This window comes from Panthera onca, chromosome D4 (assembly GCF_046562875.1).
Source record: "Panthera onca isolate mPanOnc1 chromosome D4, mPanOnc1 haplotype 2, whole genome shotgun sequence".
NCBI classification, from domain to species: domain Eukaryota; kingdom Metazoa; phylum Chordata; class Mammalia; order Carnivora; family Felidae; genus Panthera; species Panthera onca.
In genome coordinates this window covers 90,250,356-90,264,166 of record NC_138351.1, presented here as the reverse complement: position 1 = coordinate 90,264,166, position 13,811 = coordinate 90,250,356, and the positions used below count along the sequence as shown (strand labels likewise).

General features: G+C 56.5%; 1 protein-coding gene across 6 annotated transcripts in view; it reads left to right on the top strand.

Moving 5' to 3' along the window:
- Nucleotides 1-4,879, top strand: part of MED27 (mediator complex subunit 27) — a 201,438-nt gene extending 196,559 nt beyond the window's left edge. For 3 of the 6 annotated variants that reach the window (XM_081790967.1, XM_081790966.1, XM_081790968.1), the window contains 2 exons: nt 234-311; nt 623-2,466. In XM_081790967.1, coding sequence (XP_081647093.1) covers nt 234-311; nt 623-1,396 — 852 coding nt within the window. In that variant the 3' untranslated portion in view covers nt 1,397-2,466. The other 3 variants (XM_060608296.3, XM_060608295.3, XM_060608297.3) reach the window with 2 other exon arrangements.
- Nucleotides 4,880-13,811: the final 8,932 nt, after the last annotated feature.

Below are 13,811 nucleotides of genomic sequence, written 5' to 3'. Positions count from 1 at the left end.
CAGGGCTTTCCATCGCTGGAACTCAACTCCATTGCCTCCAGGCCCGAACGCTTGTGTCCTCCCCGCCGCCACCTTTGCTAATTTTCGTACTTCCGATTGTATTCTAGATGTCCTTTCCTCCAAGAGGCGTCCAGAGGCAGACTGGTTTATCCTATCTAGGGAATGCATTGGTTTTGTTTTCTCTGCGCTGGTTCGAAGGGGCATCTAACGCCACTCATTGTCCTTGGTTCCAGGTGACAGACCACGCCACCACCGCCCTGCTCCACTATCAGCTGCCCCAGATGCCAGACGTCGTGGTCAGATCCTTCATGGTAAGTGGGCTTCAGAGCTGAGCCTCCTATGGAAACCTTGGTACCCTCCCAGTAAGAACAGGCAGTTCAGAAGGCAGCTCACGGTGGGCCAGGGCCCCACAACGGGCCAGCGTAGAACCGATGCTTCCTTTAAACGGGGAAGGGATTTATGAGAAACCGTTTCCCACTTAATTAACCGGTGTTTTCTATCGTGCTGAACAAATGGTGGTTTCAGATGTGATCTCCCAACACAGTTTCCCCGCATTGATTTAGTCAGTAGATATTTATTGAGCTCCTAATCCATGCCAGGCCCTGTGCTTGGCACTGAGCAGGTAGCAGTGACGAAGATACGTCTTGCGGTGCCCCCAAAACGTGGAGCTCGGGATGGGGAGCGACCCCAAAAGAGCCAAACGGCCGTTGCGCCGGTGTGTTGGGAGTTGGCTCCTGCCAGCTCCCGTGAAGCGTGCGGAATTTGGCAACCCGGTTATTCGACCGTCGGTAGCTTGCAGTCAAACCCCAAGGTTTACACCACGGAAATCGGCAGACGCCGCAAGTCAGGACTCCCCACCACCCCAGGGCCGAGTCATCCGCGCGCTGTGGCCCACATCTGTCCCGCGACCCCCGTTCGGCCCGAGCAGGGCCGTCAGCCGGCCGCACCGGATCCTGACGGAACCGGCAGCTGTTCCAGCATCGTGCCGACGCGGCCTCGTGCCCTCACCTCCGCGGGCGCCCATCTTTCACCGCGGCTGAAACTCCCTTTGCCGCTCATGCTCGAAAGGCTGCCAGCCGGAGACCTACTCAGAAGACCTACCTGTTCGCAAGTCCAAATCCGTGTTGACAGCCGGCTGCCGTGGCGCTGCCCGCGTATCCCGTCGCGGTTTGCCTCGGGAAGTGAGCTGCCCAGAGAACCTGCCGCTCCTTTGTTGGAAGACACAGACCCGACTTCTCGATCGGCGCCCGCGGTGCTGGGGAGGGCGGACAAGCAGGCCCGGGCAGTCCGCAGAGCCGTGCGCGTCGTGGTTCCTTCGTGTGTCCGGAGGACAGTTCCGCCGACAGCCTCCAGCGGGCTCCTCATTTTCGGACGCGTACCGAGCGTCGCCGTCTAACCTAACACGTGTCGTGCCCAGCTTCCCTTTGGTAACTGACTCTGGGACTCGGGGACCATTTGCATTTGATCGGCACTGGAGGATAAAGAGTTTAGCTGAGTGATCCATCGACCCCCTCACGTTTGTTGCCAGAACCTCAAACACCTGGCCTTTGGAAGGGGGCAGTGTCGGGGGCCACGGTCTGCCACCACGAAGGCGGCTGCGACGAAGACAGAAGGATTTGTATCAATAAATTCGACCTACCTCTTCAAAGAACACTTTTCTCTTATGGACGTAATTCGGGAGGACATTAAATGATGAGATTCACGTGCCCCTGTCACAGTGAGAACGTGCTTAACTTGCTCGCAAGCCTTTTGCTGCGGGGTGTGGGTTGGGTTGAGTTTTCTTTTTTTTTTTTGTAGCAAATCTCCTTGAGTTTGAGAATTGAGTTACGGGAGCCTCATCCTTATGTATGATGCCCGGGACATTTCTGCTCTCTGAACCACTCCAGGGTGTATTTGCCGCTTATTATGTTACCCGATGGCACCAGGCTGTCCCCCCACCCCCCCGCAGGTGCAAAGGGCCACATTGTGACAGTGAGTGATGACCTCTGGAATCAAATTAGAAGGAAGGCACGTTGACCTCAGTGGAGGGTTCGAGCATTGTCATCGATGCGACGTCTTCCTTCACACGTGTCTGTGCCTACTTCTCGGTAGCGAACGAGGAGAACATCAGTACGCATAGTCGGGAGACACGGGACACAGAAATGAAACGTGGTTACGCGTGGCCCCGAGCCACGGGCTGTGCGCTAGGGCACAGCCACTCCTGTGGGAGGACTTCCTGCCCCTGAGAGCAGGAATTTCTATTTTAAAAACTCCCTCAGTTGGGAGGGGCAGGGGGAGCTCCAGAAGTGACAGCCAGCAGTGTTACGACCTTGTGGATGGCGCGTGCAGCTTTCTGTGAAGTCACAGGCTAGCTTTTGGGGCACAGCCAACTTAAGTCCTCTGGCCTCGAGATCATTAGGCTTGACAGGAAGGATGACATTGGAAGCTCCCGGATCCCATTTCTTTTATTTGTCTCTTCACTTCTCTTTTTAGACCTGGTTACGAAGTTACATAAAGCTGTTCCAGGCTCCGTGCCAGCGCTGCGGGAAGTTTCTACAAGATGGCCTTCCCCCCACGTGGAGGGATTTCCGAACCCTCGAAGCCTTCCACGACACCTGCCGCCAGTGACCCCGCCCCAGCCCCGGGCCGTTCTCCAGGCTCTGCCCCGCACCTTCCCAGATGATCCCTGGATCCCTCGGTCAGCCTGATGGCTCGGCCCCGTCCTCACCGCGTAGACTCCAGCACCCCACTCCTCCCCGTGCATAGAGCAGCACGTCCTACCTTAAGGCTGAGCCACTTGCGGAACACATTCCTTCTCGTTTTGATGGGACTAATTACCCACTGCAGCTGGTAAACGGAAGGCAGAGAAAACCTTTTGGAACTCAGAGTAAGGAACTCACGCAGCATGCTCGTCCTTGTGTGTTGGCGAATGATCCTCCTGGGCCTGTGCTCTAAGTCATGTTCACAAGCCATTATCGTCTGAATAAGCCCATGTCCGTACATCCTGTCATGCTGGGCGTTTTGTTTTGTAACTTTTTTTTTAATATATATATATATAAGCAGTAAACGTTTTGTACCCAGGACAAGGCTTTGTCTCCTGTCTCTTAAAGCACCTTCCACATTCAGTGTAGTGAACATGTGGGCAGATCTGGGCCTTTTGAAGAAAAAAAGAACAGTAATGTCTGCATTTAAAACCTTGTTCTTTCTGAGGACACAGTTTCTTGCTTCTTGCTTAGGAGAGAGGACAGTGTTGGCAAATATTCCATTTCAAAGATGTTTTTGCAGTTTGAAAAGCGGATTGTTCTTTTTGAGGAAAAAGCGCACAGATGTTTCTTTTTACTAAGCCAGTGGCACATGCATGCCCAAGGGAAAGGAGTCTGCCTGTGTCAGCAGCTAGAACGCGTGTGAGCGGGCGTGACGGGGGTACCTGGTTCGTTGGTCCCAGGTTTTGTCCTAAACGTTACTGTGAACAGATTCCAGCCCAGTCTGCTGAGGACATTCGGGGCCTTGACCCCAACACCAAAAGCTAGAGCCTGTTTGTATGAAGAAATATATAAGACTGGGCAAAGCTCTTGAAGGATGGGGGAGCTTCCTCGAGCTTTTCCGGCCCAGCCTACGCTACAAATGTTCCCTTTGCAACGAAGACGGCAGAGGTGTCTTGAGGTGGCCAGAAGAACGAGTGGTTCCTGGGTGACTTCTGGTACCGCTTAGGCCCTCCCACCTGCCCCCACCAGGCTTACAGGAGCTGAGGACAAAGGATCCAGTGATGGAGAAAGGATAAGACAGTGCCGCTTGGGGTGTGGCCCAGCGGCGGCAGCAACATGGGGACAGATTAGAAACACAGAGCCTCAGGCCCCGCCCCGGGGGACTCTGCTGTGGGCCCAAGTCTGAGAAACCCCGTTCAGGAGACGGGCGCCCCGTCTGGGGAGGTGTGATGGGAGGCAGCGGGGACGTTCCCACACAGCCAGAGATTCCAGACTAAATACCATGGTCGTCACGTTCGAGATGCTGTCGCTCATGAGAGGCACCATTATTTCATGAACCACTAGGAAAGAAAAACAGGCTGCCAATTAAACCGTGGCCCAGGCCTTAATGAGAATCCTGTGTGACACATGAGTCGGTCACACCAGCCTTTCATGTATTCCAAGGGGGTCGGCGATTTCTCCCGCCTGAGTTTTACCGTTTAGCGTGGGACAGACGATCCCTTCGCACGGCCCCTGGTAACAGAACATAACACGCTCCTTTGACTCACGGGTAGCTTCCTTTTTCTTTGGTCTCGTGAGATGCTTGTCTGTTGCTCTGGGACAAAACACAGAACTGAGGACACAGGGTGGGTGATAACATGTCATCTCATCGCTGCACACCTTTTGGGACACATTTGAACGGCACGTAGACTGACCTCTGCGGGGCTTCAGTGCGCGTTGTCGCGTGCAGTGATGCTGGTGTGACCGGCTGTGACCACGCTGGAGCCCGTGGAGGGCCAAGTGCATCATGGCTGCCAGCACCCACCAGCGACTTTGAAAAGTGCGTTGGGGGACGGGGGGGGGCACTGATGAAACGAACAGTAGATCGCCTTGTGAGAGAGCTGTTTGGATCCTCCTGATTGCCCAGATCGGAGAAGGGTCCTCGCTAGAACCAGGGGCTCTGACTGCTGCCGGCCCCCGTTTTCGGGAGAGCGAGCCAGCCGGCCTTGAGTCCAGAGCCTGGGGCGGGCAAGAGCTTCTGCTTAATGACCCTGTTTTCTCTGTGTCCTACTTAGTGACACCTTCTATTCGTGACGAACGCTGCTTGTTTCCCATTTACGGGGAAGGTATAAAGTTTCCATTTTGAACAAGTGTATTTAGGCAGAAAAGTGAGACCATTAGAGGAAAAACATTAAATAAATATTGGCACAGCTGAAGCGTGGCTACAGCAGAAACGGGGGTGGGGGTGCGACCGGGGAGGCATGCGCAGCCAGGGCCTGAATCCTGGCCACCCGCCCCCAGTGCTGGGGGCCCAGACAGCTCACCCTTCCTTGGTATGAGGCCCGCTCCCGCTTCTGTGAGATGAAGGCTGATAGTGATGGTGAGAAAGGGGAGCTGGAGGGATGCGTTTGGGGCTTTTTCAGTTTATTTATTTATTTTGAGAGAGAGAGAGAGAGAGAGAGAGGGAGTGTGATTGGGGGAGAGGGAGAGAGAGAATCCCAAGCAGACTCAGTGCTGTCATCGCAGAGCCTGATGTGGGGCTCGATCTCCCAAACCGTGAGGTCACGACCTGAGCTGAAATCAAGAGTCGGACGCTTAACCGACTAAGCCACCCAGGCGCCCCAGGGGTGGGGTTTTATAGATGAAACAAGATGGGCCATGAGTTGATAATGAACTATGGCTGGGCATTGGATATGTGGGTGATGTTAGCTGTTCTGTTTTTCTGTATTTTATATATTTTTCTCTATATATTTTACATATATATATATATACGTATATGTATATATACTTTTCTCTCCTTATACATGATATATATATATGCTTTAAAAAAAAAATCTTTCCCAAATTAAATGTGGGGGGGTGGTGAGAAGTACAAGGGCCGGGCCAGTCACCCACCACGGCCTTCCCATCTCTGGCATTTCTGCTCTTCGGTCCTGAGAGGGGAAAGCTGAAAGGAAGTCGTACTGAGGTCTGGCGAGTTGAGCAAGGCTGGAAGGGCGACGAGCTTGTTTGCGCCAAATCCACGAATGCTTGGCAGCTTGAGAGACAGACACGAGGGAGACTGGCTTTGTCGTCGGCCATTAAAATCCAGACAACGTATTGACCCCAAGTTGGCACATGTAGGGACTGGGGGTACGTCGGGACCAGTTGCAGGGTGGCCGGGAGGCCTGCTGCCCCGGGAGCGAGGGCATCAGGTTCCGGAATCCTCCTTTGGTGCCTCTCGCGGACAGGAGCGTGGCCATCAGTGAGCGTGCCGCCCAGATGCTACTTAGGCTGTCCAAGGTGACCTCTAGGCCAGACCTACCAGGTACAGTAGGTGACTTAATCGTGACCCCCACAGCTCGGCGTCTGCTCTGGGCCAGGTGCCTCACCCCAAGTGGGCGCGTGCTGTTTCCCCTCGTCGCACAGACGGAACCAGGTGAGGGTCTCACGCAGCAGTCTCGGGGTCTCAGCAGGGTCTCAGCAGCCAGGGGCTGGGTGTCAGACCTCGTCACCACACGCTGTGGCTGCTTCGCGGCAAAGCCGCCTCCTGAGAGGCAAAGGGGCCGGTCCCCGCTCTGCCACGGTGTGGGACCTGAGTTCTCTGGGCCCGAACTTAGAAATCTCGGTCCTGCGCATGCCTCTCTGCCGTGAAAATCCGTGAGGCAGGTACCTGTGCCGTCTGCCGGCCGGGTGACCGCTCGTCAGCGGGGCGGTCGTTAGGACCTGACAGAACGGAATGAGGAAATCTGGGCAGGGTTGTCCAGATTTTTTTTTTCCTGAACTAAATTGGGAACTGGCCTTTTGGTATCGAGTGATATTTTTCTACTTCACACCATCGACGGAAAGCCGTAGGCACGAAATGGTGATCTTTCAGTGTTAACGTGCAAACTCTCCATCGCGTTAAGACTGTCAGGAGTGCGGGCCTGATGCTAAATCGAGAGCCTCGTAAGGTCACCCTCGTGGGGAGGAGAAGGGACATCTGCCTCACCACCAGGATCTCACAAGATCTGGAACCTGGGCCAGCTTGACGGGAGGCATCGTCAGGCCATCGGGTGTGTAGGAGAGAGGACAAGGTAGAACGATTCACCTTGCTTGTCTGCGCCTCCCGGCCTCTGCCTCCCTGCTCAGGATGATCTCGGTGAACTTTAGTTGTCCTGCATCTGACAGGAAAGGGTGGGCCGATTCCGTTGCACCTGCTCGGAGCTCATTCAGGCCTGCCCGACGCGCGCATCGAAGACGAGCCGGCGCAGGGGTGCTGTGGGCGAGCCCGCCTGCCGTCAAGCCCTTGCGGTCTGTCTGCACCTGCTCGGGGGAACAATCAGGCTTCACTTTCTAGGACAGGCGGGCTTCGTTCTCCCGTCTCTGCCATCCTTCCCCCCGCTCCCATCCCCTCCCCGGCTCCTTCAGTTAGCGGAAAGGAGCCTCAAAAATCACTTTCAAGTTGAATTTTAAATTGCAGGTTGGCCGCTCCCTGTCATTAGTGCTGGAAGAGACAAACCTTAGAGTTCACGAGCACATCCAGGTAAAGCGCCATCTCGGCAGCTTTAAGATGATTAGTTACTCGAGGACAGCTCCAGCCTGTCTCTGTGCCAATTGAGTTTGAAATTTCCACTGGAGATTGGCCGTCCTCTGGGACCATATGAGCTGTGGTTTGGTGCTGGCTGAACCGGTGGGTGCTGCCGGCAGCCGGCTTCAGTGGCACCGTGCTTGTCCAAGCCTGATAGAGACAAAAGAGTGACGTGTCCCACGGGGCAGGGGGGCGGGGGGGGGGGGAGCAGGGGGGCGGTGGGAGAAGAGGGCTCAGGGAGAGAGGCAGGAGGACAGAGGCCAGGAGCCTGGGAGCCGGCCGGGGACACCAGCGAACCTCGTCAGCCCCCACGCCGTGGGATGGACTGTTACTTAACTGCACTGTCCCAGTTCCCTGATTCCTACCTCTGTTGTCTCCCATCGGCTTGCTTTCTTAATTACTAGAGGGATGCATGTGTTCCTTTTATGGAAAATTAAGAGAACGTGGACGAGCAAAGAAAAGAATAGCCATAATTCCCACTCACCAGAGATAATTAACAGAGCATTTTGCTGTATCTCTTTCCAGACCCTCATATGGGTATGTTTGTGCGCATCCCATTTTTTTGCCAAAAATAGGATCATGCCGTATTCTGTTTTGAAACCCGCTTTCTTTTTTTCCCGTTGAGCAAAGGCTAAGTTGCTCTAGTGCAGAGGCCCCAAAATACAGTGGCTTAAAGAACGTAGACCCTTCTCGGGGGCGCCTGGGTGGCTCAGCCGGTTAGGCGTCCGACTTCGGCTCAGGTCATGATCTCGCGGTTCGTTGGTTCAAGCCCCGCGTCGGGCTCTGTGCTGACAGCTTGGAGCCTGTTTCAGATTCTGTGTCTCCCTCTCTCCCTGCCCCTCCCCCACTCACTCTCTGTCTCCGTCTCAAAAATAAAAATAAACATTAAAAACAAAAAATTAAAAAAAAATGTAGACACTGCTCTTGCCCTGAACCCCCAAGGTGGGGGTGGTTCCGATTAAAGGACTGTTCCGCTGGGTGCAGCCACTCAGCGATCCTGTTCCTCCTACCCTATCGCCCTACCGCCTGGCCTAGGACGCGGTCTGCATGGTGGCAGCTGGGCCACTGGCCCTTTCCGAGTTCACTACAAGGGAAGGATACGTGGGAACACGTGCCCGATGTTGTAAGACCCAGACCCAGCACTGGCACGTGTCATTTCCGCTTAAACTTCATTAGTAAGAACTCAGTCACGTGGCAGACCCAGCTGCAAGGGCCCCTGGGAAATGTGGTCTCTAACTGGGCGGCCGTGGGTCCGGCAGAAACTCTCTCTGAAGGGAAGCAAGCCTGTTCTGGTGGATGGTCAGCAGCCTGTCCCGAACCTCTTCCTGCCTCGGGAGTGACACTGCCCTCAGGGTCCCGTTTGTTTTATTTGCTCTGTCCTGCGTTTTGGGTTGCGATGGCCTTCCAGTTGTCCGATGGCCACAGCTTAGACCGTGAGTCTCCTGTTGGCCTCCTGTAGCTTTTTATTTTACAGTAATTGTACGTTCAGGGGAAGTTGCAAAGATCTGTACGGGAGGGCCCGTGTGCCCTTCGCCAGCCGCCCCCCACCCCTCCCCGGTGTTCACATCTACAGTAGCTGACGTTGGTGCAGTGCCCAGAGTGCATCCAGACGTCACCAGCTCCACATGCGCTGCGTGTGTCTGTGTGTAGCCCTCTGCCCTGGTGCCGCTTCGTGGAACCACCGCCACGGTCCAGACCCCCTCGTCCTACCCCTTTCTAGCCCTGCACGCCTCCTCTCCCCATCCCTGTCCCCAGGCAGCCACCGATCCGTTCCCCACCTCCGTGACCGTCTTTGTCACCTGGCGTCACATGCCTGGAATCACGCACCGCGTCTCCTCCTGAGGCTGCCTTTTGTCGCTCAGCCTCATCTCCTTGTGGCTCACCCGGGTCATTGTGCCTATCAGCCAACCACTCTCCTTCATCGCTAAGGAATATGCCGTGCCGTGTGTCACCACACCTCGACCGTTTATCCACGCGGGGACGTTGGGAGCCTCCGGCTTGCAGCTCTTCGGGGTAAAGCTGCCGGGAGCATCGTGCGCACGTGTCTGCGTGGCAGTGGAGAACGATCGCTGGGCCGCCCCGTAAGTCCGTTTTTAGCTCTAAAGGAACTGCCAAACCATCTCCCAGGGGGGCTGTGCCACTTGACTTCCCCGCCAGCAGTCTGAGGGATCTGGCTTCTCCACATCACCACCAGCGTCTGGCGTCGGCGCCACTTCCTGTTCTAGCCACTGGACAGGTGTGAGGCACCAGCTCAGTGTGCTTTTTATTTGCAAACCTCCCCCCTGCCCCCCCCCCAAATAGCTAACGCTGCTGAGGAGCCGGTCGTGGGCCTGTTTATTTACCGTGTGTGTATCAGCCCAGGTGAAAGGTCTGTGCATGTGTTTTGCCCATTTTCCACTTGGATGATCTTTTAATGTTGAGCGTTGGGAGTTCCTCTTACATTCTAGGTGCGGATCCTGTGTCGGTCATGTGGCGTGCACGTATCTTCTCCCGGGCTGTAGCTTGCCTTTCACCCTCTTAAGGGGATCTTTCACAGAGCACATATATTCACTTCTTGTGAGGTCCCGTTTGTCCGTTTTTTCCACCTACGGATCATGCCTTTGGTGTCAAGTCTAACCTGTCTGGGTTTTAGGGGACCAGCATTCTGCTGTTAGGAACGTTGCTGCCGCCTCTGTGTCCCACCCCACTCCTCCTCTTCTTTCTCCTCCTTCTCCCTCTCACTCTCCCTCCATCTTGACTTACAGCCCCGTGTATATCTCCGATCTTGATCTTGGCAGCGATCTTGATCTCCGATCTTGGCAGCAACCTTAGCTGCCTTTTGTTTCAGCCTGTGCACTTGATGGGCAGTCAGAGCGACCGAGGCCTGGAGACCCGTCCTCACTCACCCGGCAGGTGAGCGACGGCGAGGACCAGAGCCAAGCAGCCCTCAGCCTACGCCTTTTCCACTTCCCCGACACTTCTTGGGACACCACTTGACCTACCGTGTCACGGTGAAATAGATCCCGCTGGGGCACAGGTTATGAAAGCGTTGGCAGTGACAGCCGAGTAGCAGTGCTCGGGGAAGCGTCTCTGTCAGGGGCAGTCTGACACCAGGGGAGCTCCGGCCCTCCCCGTCCCGGAAGACAGGCCGTCCGTGCCTGTGGTCGGATGCGCCGCAGTGTGCCGAGTCCTGACGCTTAAGCAAGCGTGTGTGAGGCGACTGGAGGGAATCCGGGAGGGCTTCCTGGGGGAGATTCCCCACACACAGCTCCCAGCCTCTTGGACCACCAGGCCACCCGGAAAGCCCACACTGACGGCTGTGCCTTGGGAGGGGAAAGGAGGGCACAGGGTCTGTTGGATGTGGAAGCCGTTTACGCCAGCTGACTTCCCCCCTTCCCCTCCTGCCCTCAGCGCCTGCTCCAGGACCCCAGGGAGGGGTGGAGCACCAGCCCACGGACTGCGGTGGGCCCGCGCTCAAGACAGGCTGTCCTCACCCGTCACCAGGGCCTCATGCTTCCTGTCACCTTCCTCTGTGAGGACACCATCCTCAAACATGGAAGGGGCGGGGGGCCTTGGGCCTGGAGTGGAAAGAGCCTCCAGAACAGGATCCTTTCCCTCCCGGGAGCGCCAGCGAGTCCCCCGCCCCCGGCCTCTGGATCGTTCTTCTCAGCCCAGACATTCTTCCTCCCGAAAGCCACACGGCGCTCGCACATGCTCGCGCGCTTTCTCTCTCTTCCCGATCGCTAAGCCGATGCCCGTCCAAACCATCTCCTGCCCCAGAGCACCCGACAGACCACATTTCCCGGCCCTCCTGCGTCTAAGCAGGGCTGCGGGGTGTGCACCCCAGTTCTGTGTCACTTTCAGAGGTGGCCGAAAAAAGGCCTGCGTTTGCCCTGCTCTGTCTGCCTTTTCTGAGGCAGCATCGGAAATGACACGCGGCGACGGAACAAGATGGAAAGATCCCGGATCCCCGGGTCCGGACCCACAGAAGAGCTGGCTGCCCGGGTGAGCCTCCCCGCCAGGAGCCCCCGCGGTGGGTTTTGTGTGAGTGAAGTAAACTTTCCAACCTTTTATTCTGGCAAATCACCGAGATTTGGGTTTGTTTTTTTCTCAAATAACTGCCGGAGTCGTTTACCCCACACACCATGTAAATACCCTGGAAACGGGCCACAGATGGGAAGCGTTCGATAGGTGGCAAAGATAACCGTGTGTACGGCTACCGTATTTGCTAGCTTGAGTCCAAATCGTCTTTCGCTTCGATTTGAAGGGGACCACGGAACATGTCGCCCGGGCTCGCTCCCTTCGTCCTCCGGGGAGAGTCACCCTACGGGGCAGGCGTCCCCCGACCGCTCGCTGTGGGAGCGATCCCCATCCCTTCCCGCCCCCTTCCTCGTTTCCTCAGAGCAGCCCTCGCGTTGGACGCCATCAGCCGCGCCCTCTTGACACGCACGAGAGTCTCGGCTCCCGGAAGGCAGGGACTGCGTCTGTCCGGGGCACTGGTCTGTCGCCTCGCACAGCGCGGGCGCTCAGTAACCTTTGCCAGATGTTGACGAGAGAAAGAAAGCCGGGCTCGGGTTTCTGCTCTGCCCCTAGACAGGCGACCGTGGGCCAGTTACGTGGTCCCCGTGAGCCTGGATTCACCTGGGAATCCGGCCAGTGGTTTGGCCGTGCAGGCGCGCGAGTCCCGCGAAGGACCACGCCGGGTATTTATTGTGCGCCTACTGCATACCGGTGCTTGTCGCCGGGATACGGTTCGCACGTCGAATGGGAGAGGGCCAGACGGCGCAGGCAGCCTTGTCAGCGACTCCAGTGCAGGCACGAGCGTGGCCGCTGGGGGCGTAGTCGTCCGTGGGGGGCCTGTTCCGTCTCCTGCCTCTCTGACCCCCTCCCGTCTCTCGTTCCCACAAAGATGAGATTCCGAGAAGAATCCAGAGATTTGATGGCGATGCCGTGGGGTGGCCTGCCCTCTGAAGACACTGCAGAACGGCCTCAGCGGTACGTCGGGACCTTCTCGTAATCTTCAGCACGAGAGATGCAAAACCCCGTCTCAGGAGTGGGAGTGTTCTGAAGAGAACGGCAGGATCACAGGACACTGCCCCACTTCCCAGTCCTATCTGCGTGTCTGCAAATGCGCCGCACCTCCCTGCCTTGATGAGGACGGGGCCCCTCTTTTGCCGTGGCCTTTTGATATTTGACTTTGCACTCGATGCCCCTAAAGCTAATAGGCGCTGGCCTTTCACTTCCAAAGGGTAGTTGGTCAAATTAATGATCGCCAAAAGGCCATAGTTAATTTGCTGTCCTTCCTGTTTCTTTCCATTAGTTTGCAAACCGGCAAAGTTCCGGAAAACTTGGGAGCATAAAAGAGTAGGGAGCTAATGAGGAAGCCGGCGGGTAGTTCTAGACTTTTCCAAAGACTTGGGGGCCATAGCCAAGGGATGGTCGTGAGATTGCACCAGCGAGAGAAACCAGCTCCCCGCGCGGCCGAGTCCTGGCCGTGGGCCCGCGGAGCCCCGGACAGCCTTTGAGTGGGTGCGTGTGTGACGCCGTGTAAGTTGTCTTCAGCCCCCCGTGAGGGATCCCAGGCCACACCCTCTGCCCCGGCTCCAAGGCTCCTTGCTCGTTCCGCAGGGGGAAGGGCTGAAGGCTCCGGGGAACGAGAGCAGCCCTGCCTCCTTTCTCAGAATATAAATACCGATGATCCGAACCTAGCTTGTAGTCGTCCAGAGCAAAGGGCTTTCACTAGCATTTCCAGCTAAGCTGCAAAACACATCGAACCGCTCCTCGAGGCAGAGAGGCCGGGGGTTCTGCAGCCTGATGCCTCGGTGCCCCAAGACCGCCAGGCACGTGTCAGCCGTGCCGTCCTGCCACGAGCCGTGTCTGTGAACGGCACCTGCCCCGTGGGAGCACACGATGACAAGAATCCAGACAGCTTGGTGGCGTCACCCTTCTTGGGATAAAATGAACGTCACCTTGCCCCGGGAGAACGACCCCTCACTCCCTCCTCGGTCCACGTGCTTCAGTTAGAGCCCTGGCCATTCTTAGCCCCAGGCCCGCCCCTCCACACACAGACACACCCTTGTCAGTGCTTAACACACCATGCCAGTGAGCAAAGAACCATTTAAAGGGCCCCGATCCATCTTCTAGATCAGGCGACGAAGGACGAACTTGGAACCGAACGGCAGTAAGCTGGTGGCTGGCAAAAGGAGGCACCGTGTCAAGTGCCCCTGAGGTGTTGCAAAGGATCTTCCGTTCCCAGCCTGGGTTCGATCTTTGCCCGGAGGCCAGTTTTTCCATTGGAGATTCCTTTGCCATCTGGAGAAGCCGGGAATGAGAAAACGGTTTTATTTTCAAACCCGGCAAGTTACGGCTCTTCTGCATTTTCCTTTCCATTAAAAACGGAAAAGTTTCCTTCTTAACCCATCGTGCCTCTTGCGTCTTGCCGTGGACAGCTGGAAGAAACGAAGCACCGGGCCTCGACGTCTCCTTCGGGGGGACACGCGCGTCCTGGGGCAGATTCCCTGGTTTCTGCTTTATCACACTCCACTGCTGCACACTGACCAGCGCCACGTTCACGACAGGCTCCCCTACCCCCTCCTCCCGGGAACCTTCCCTCGCTCCCC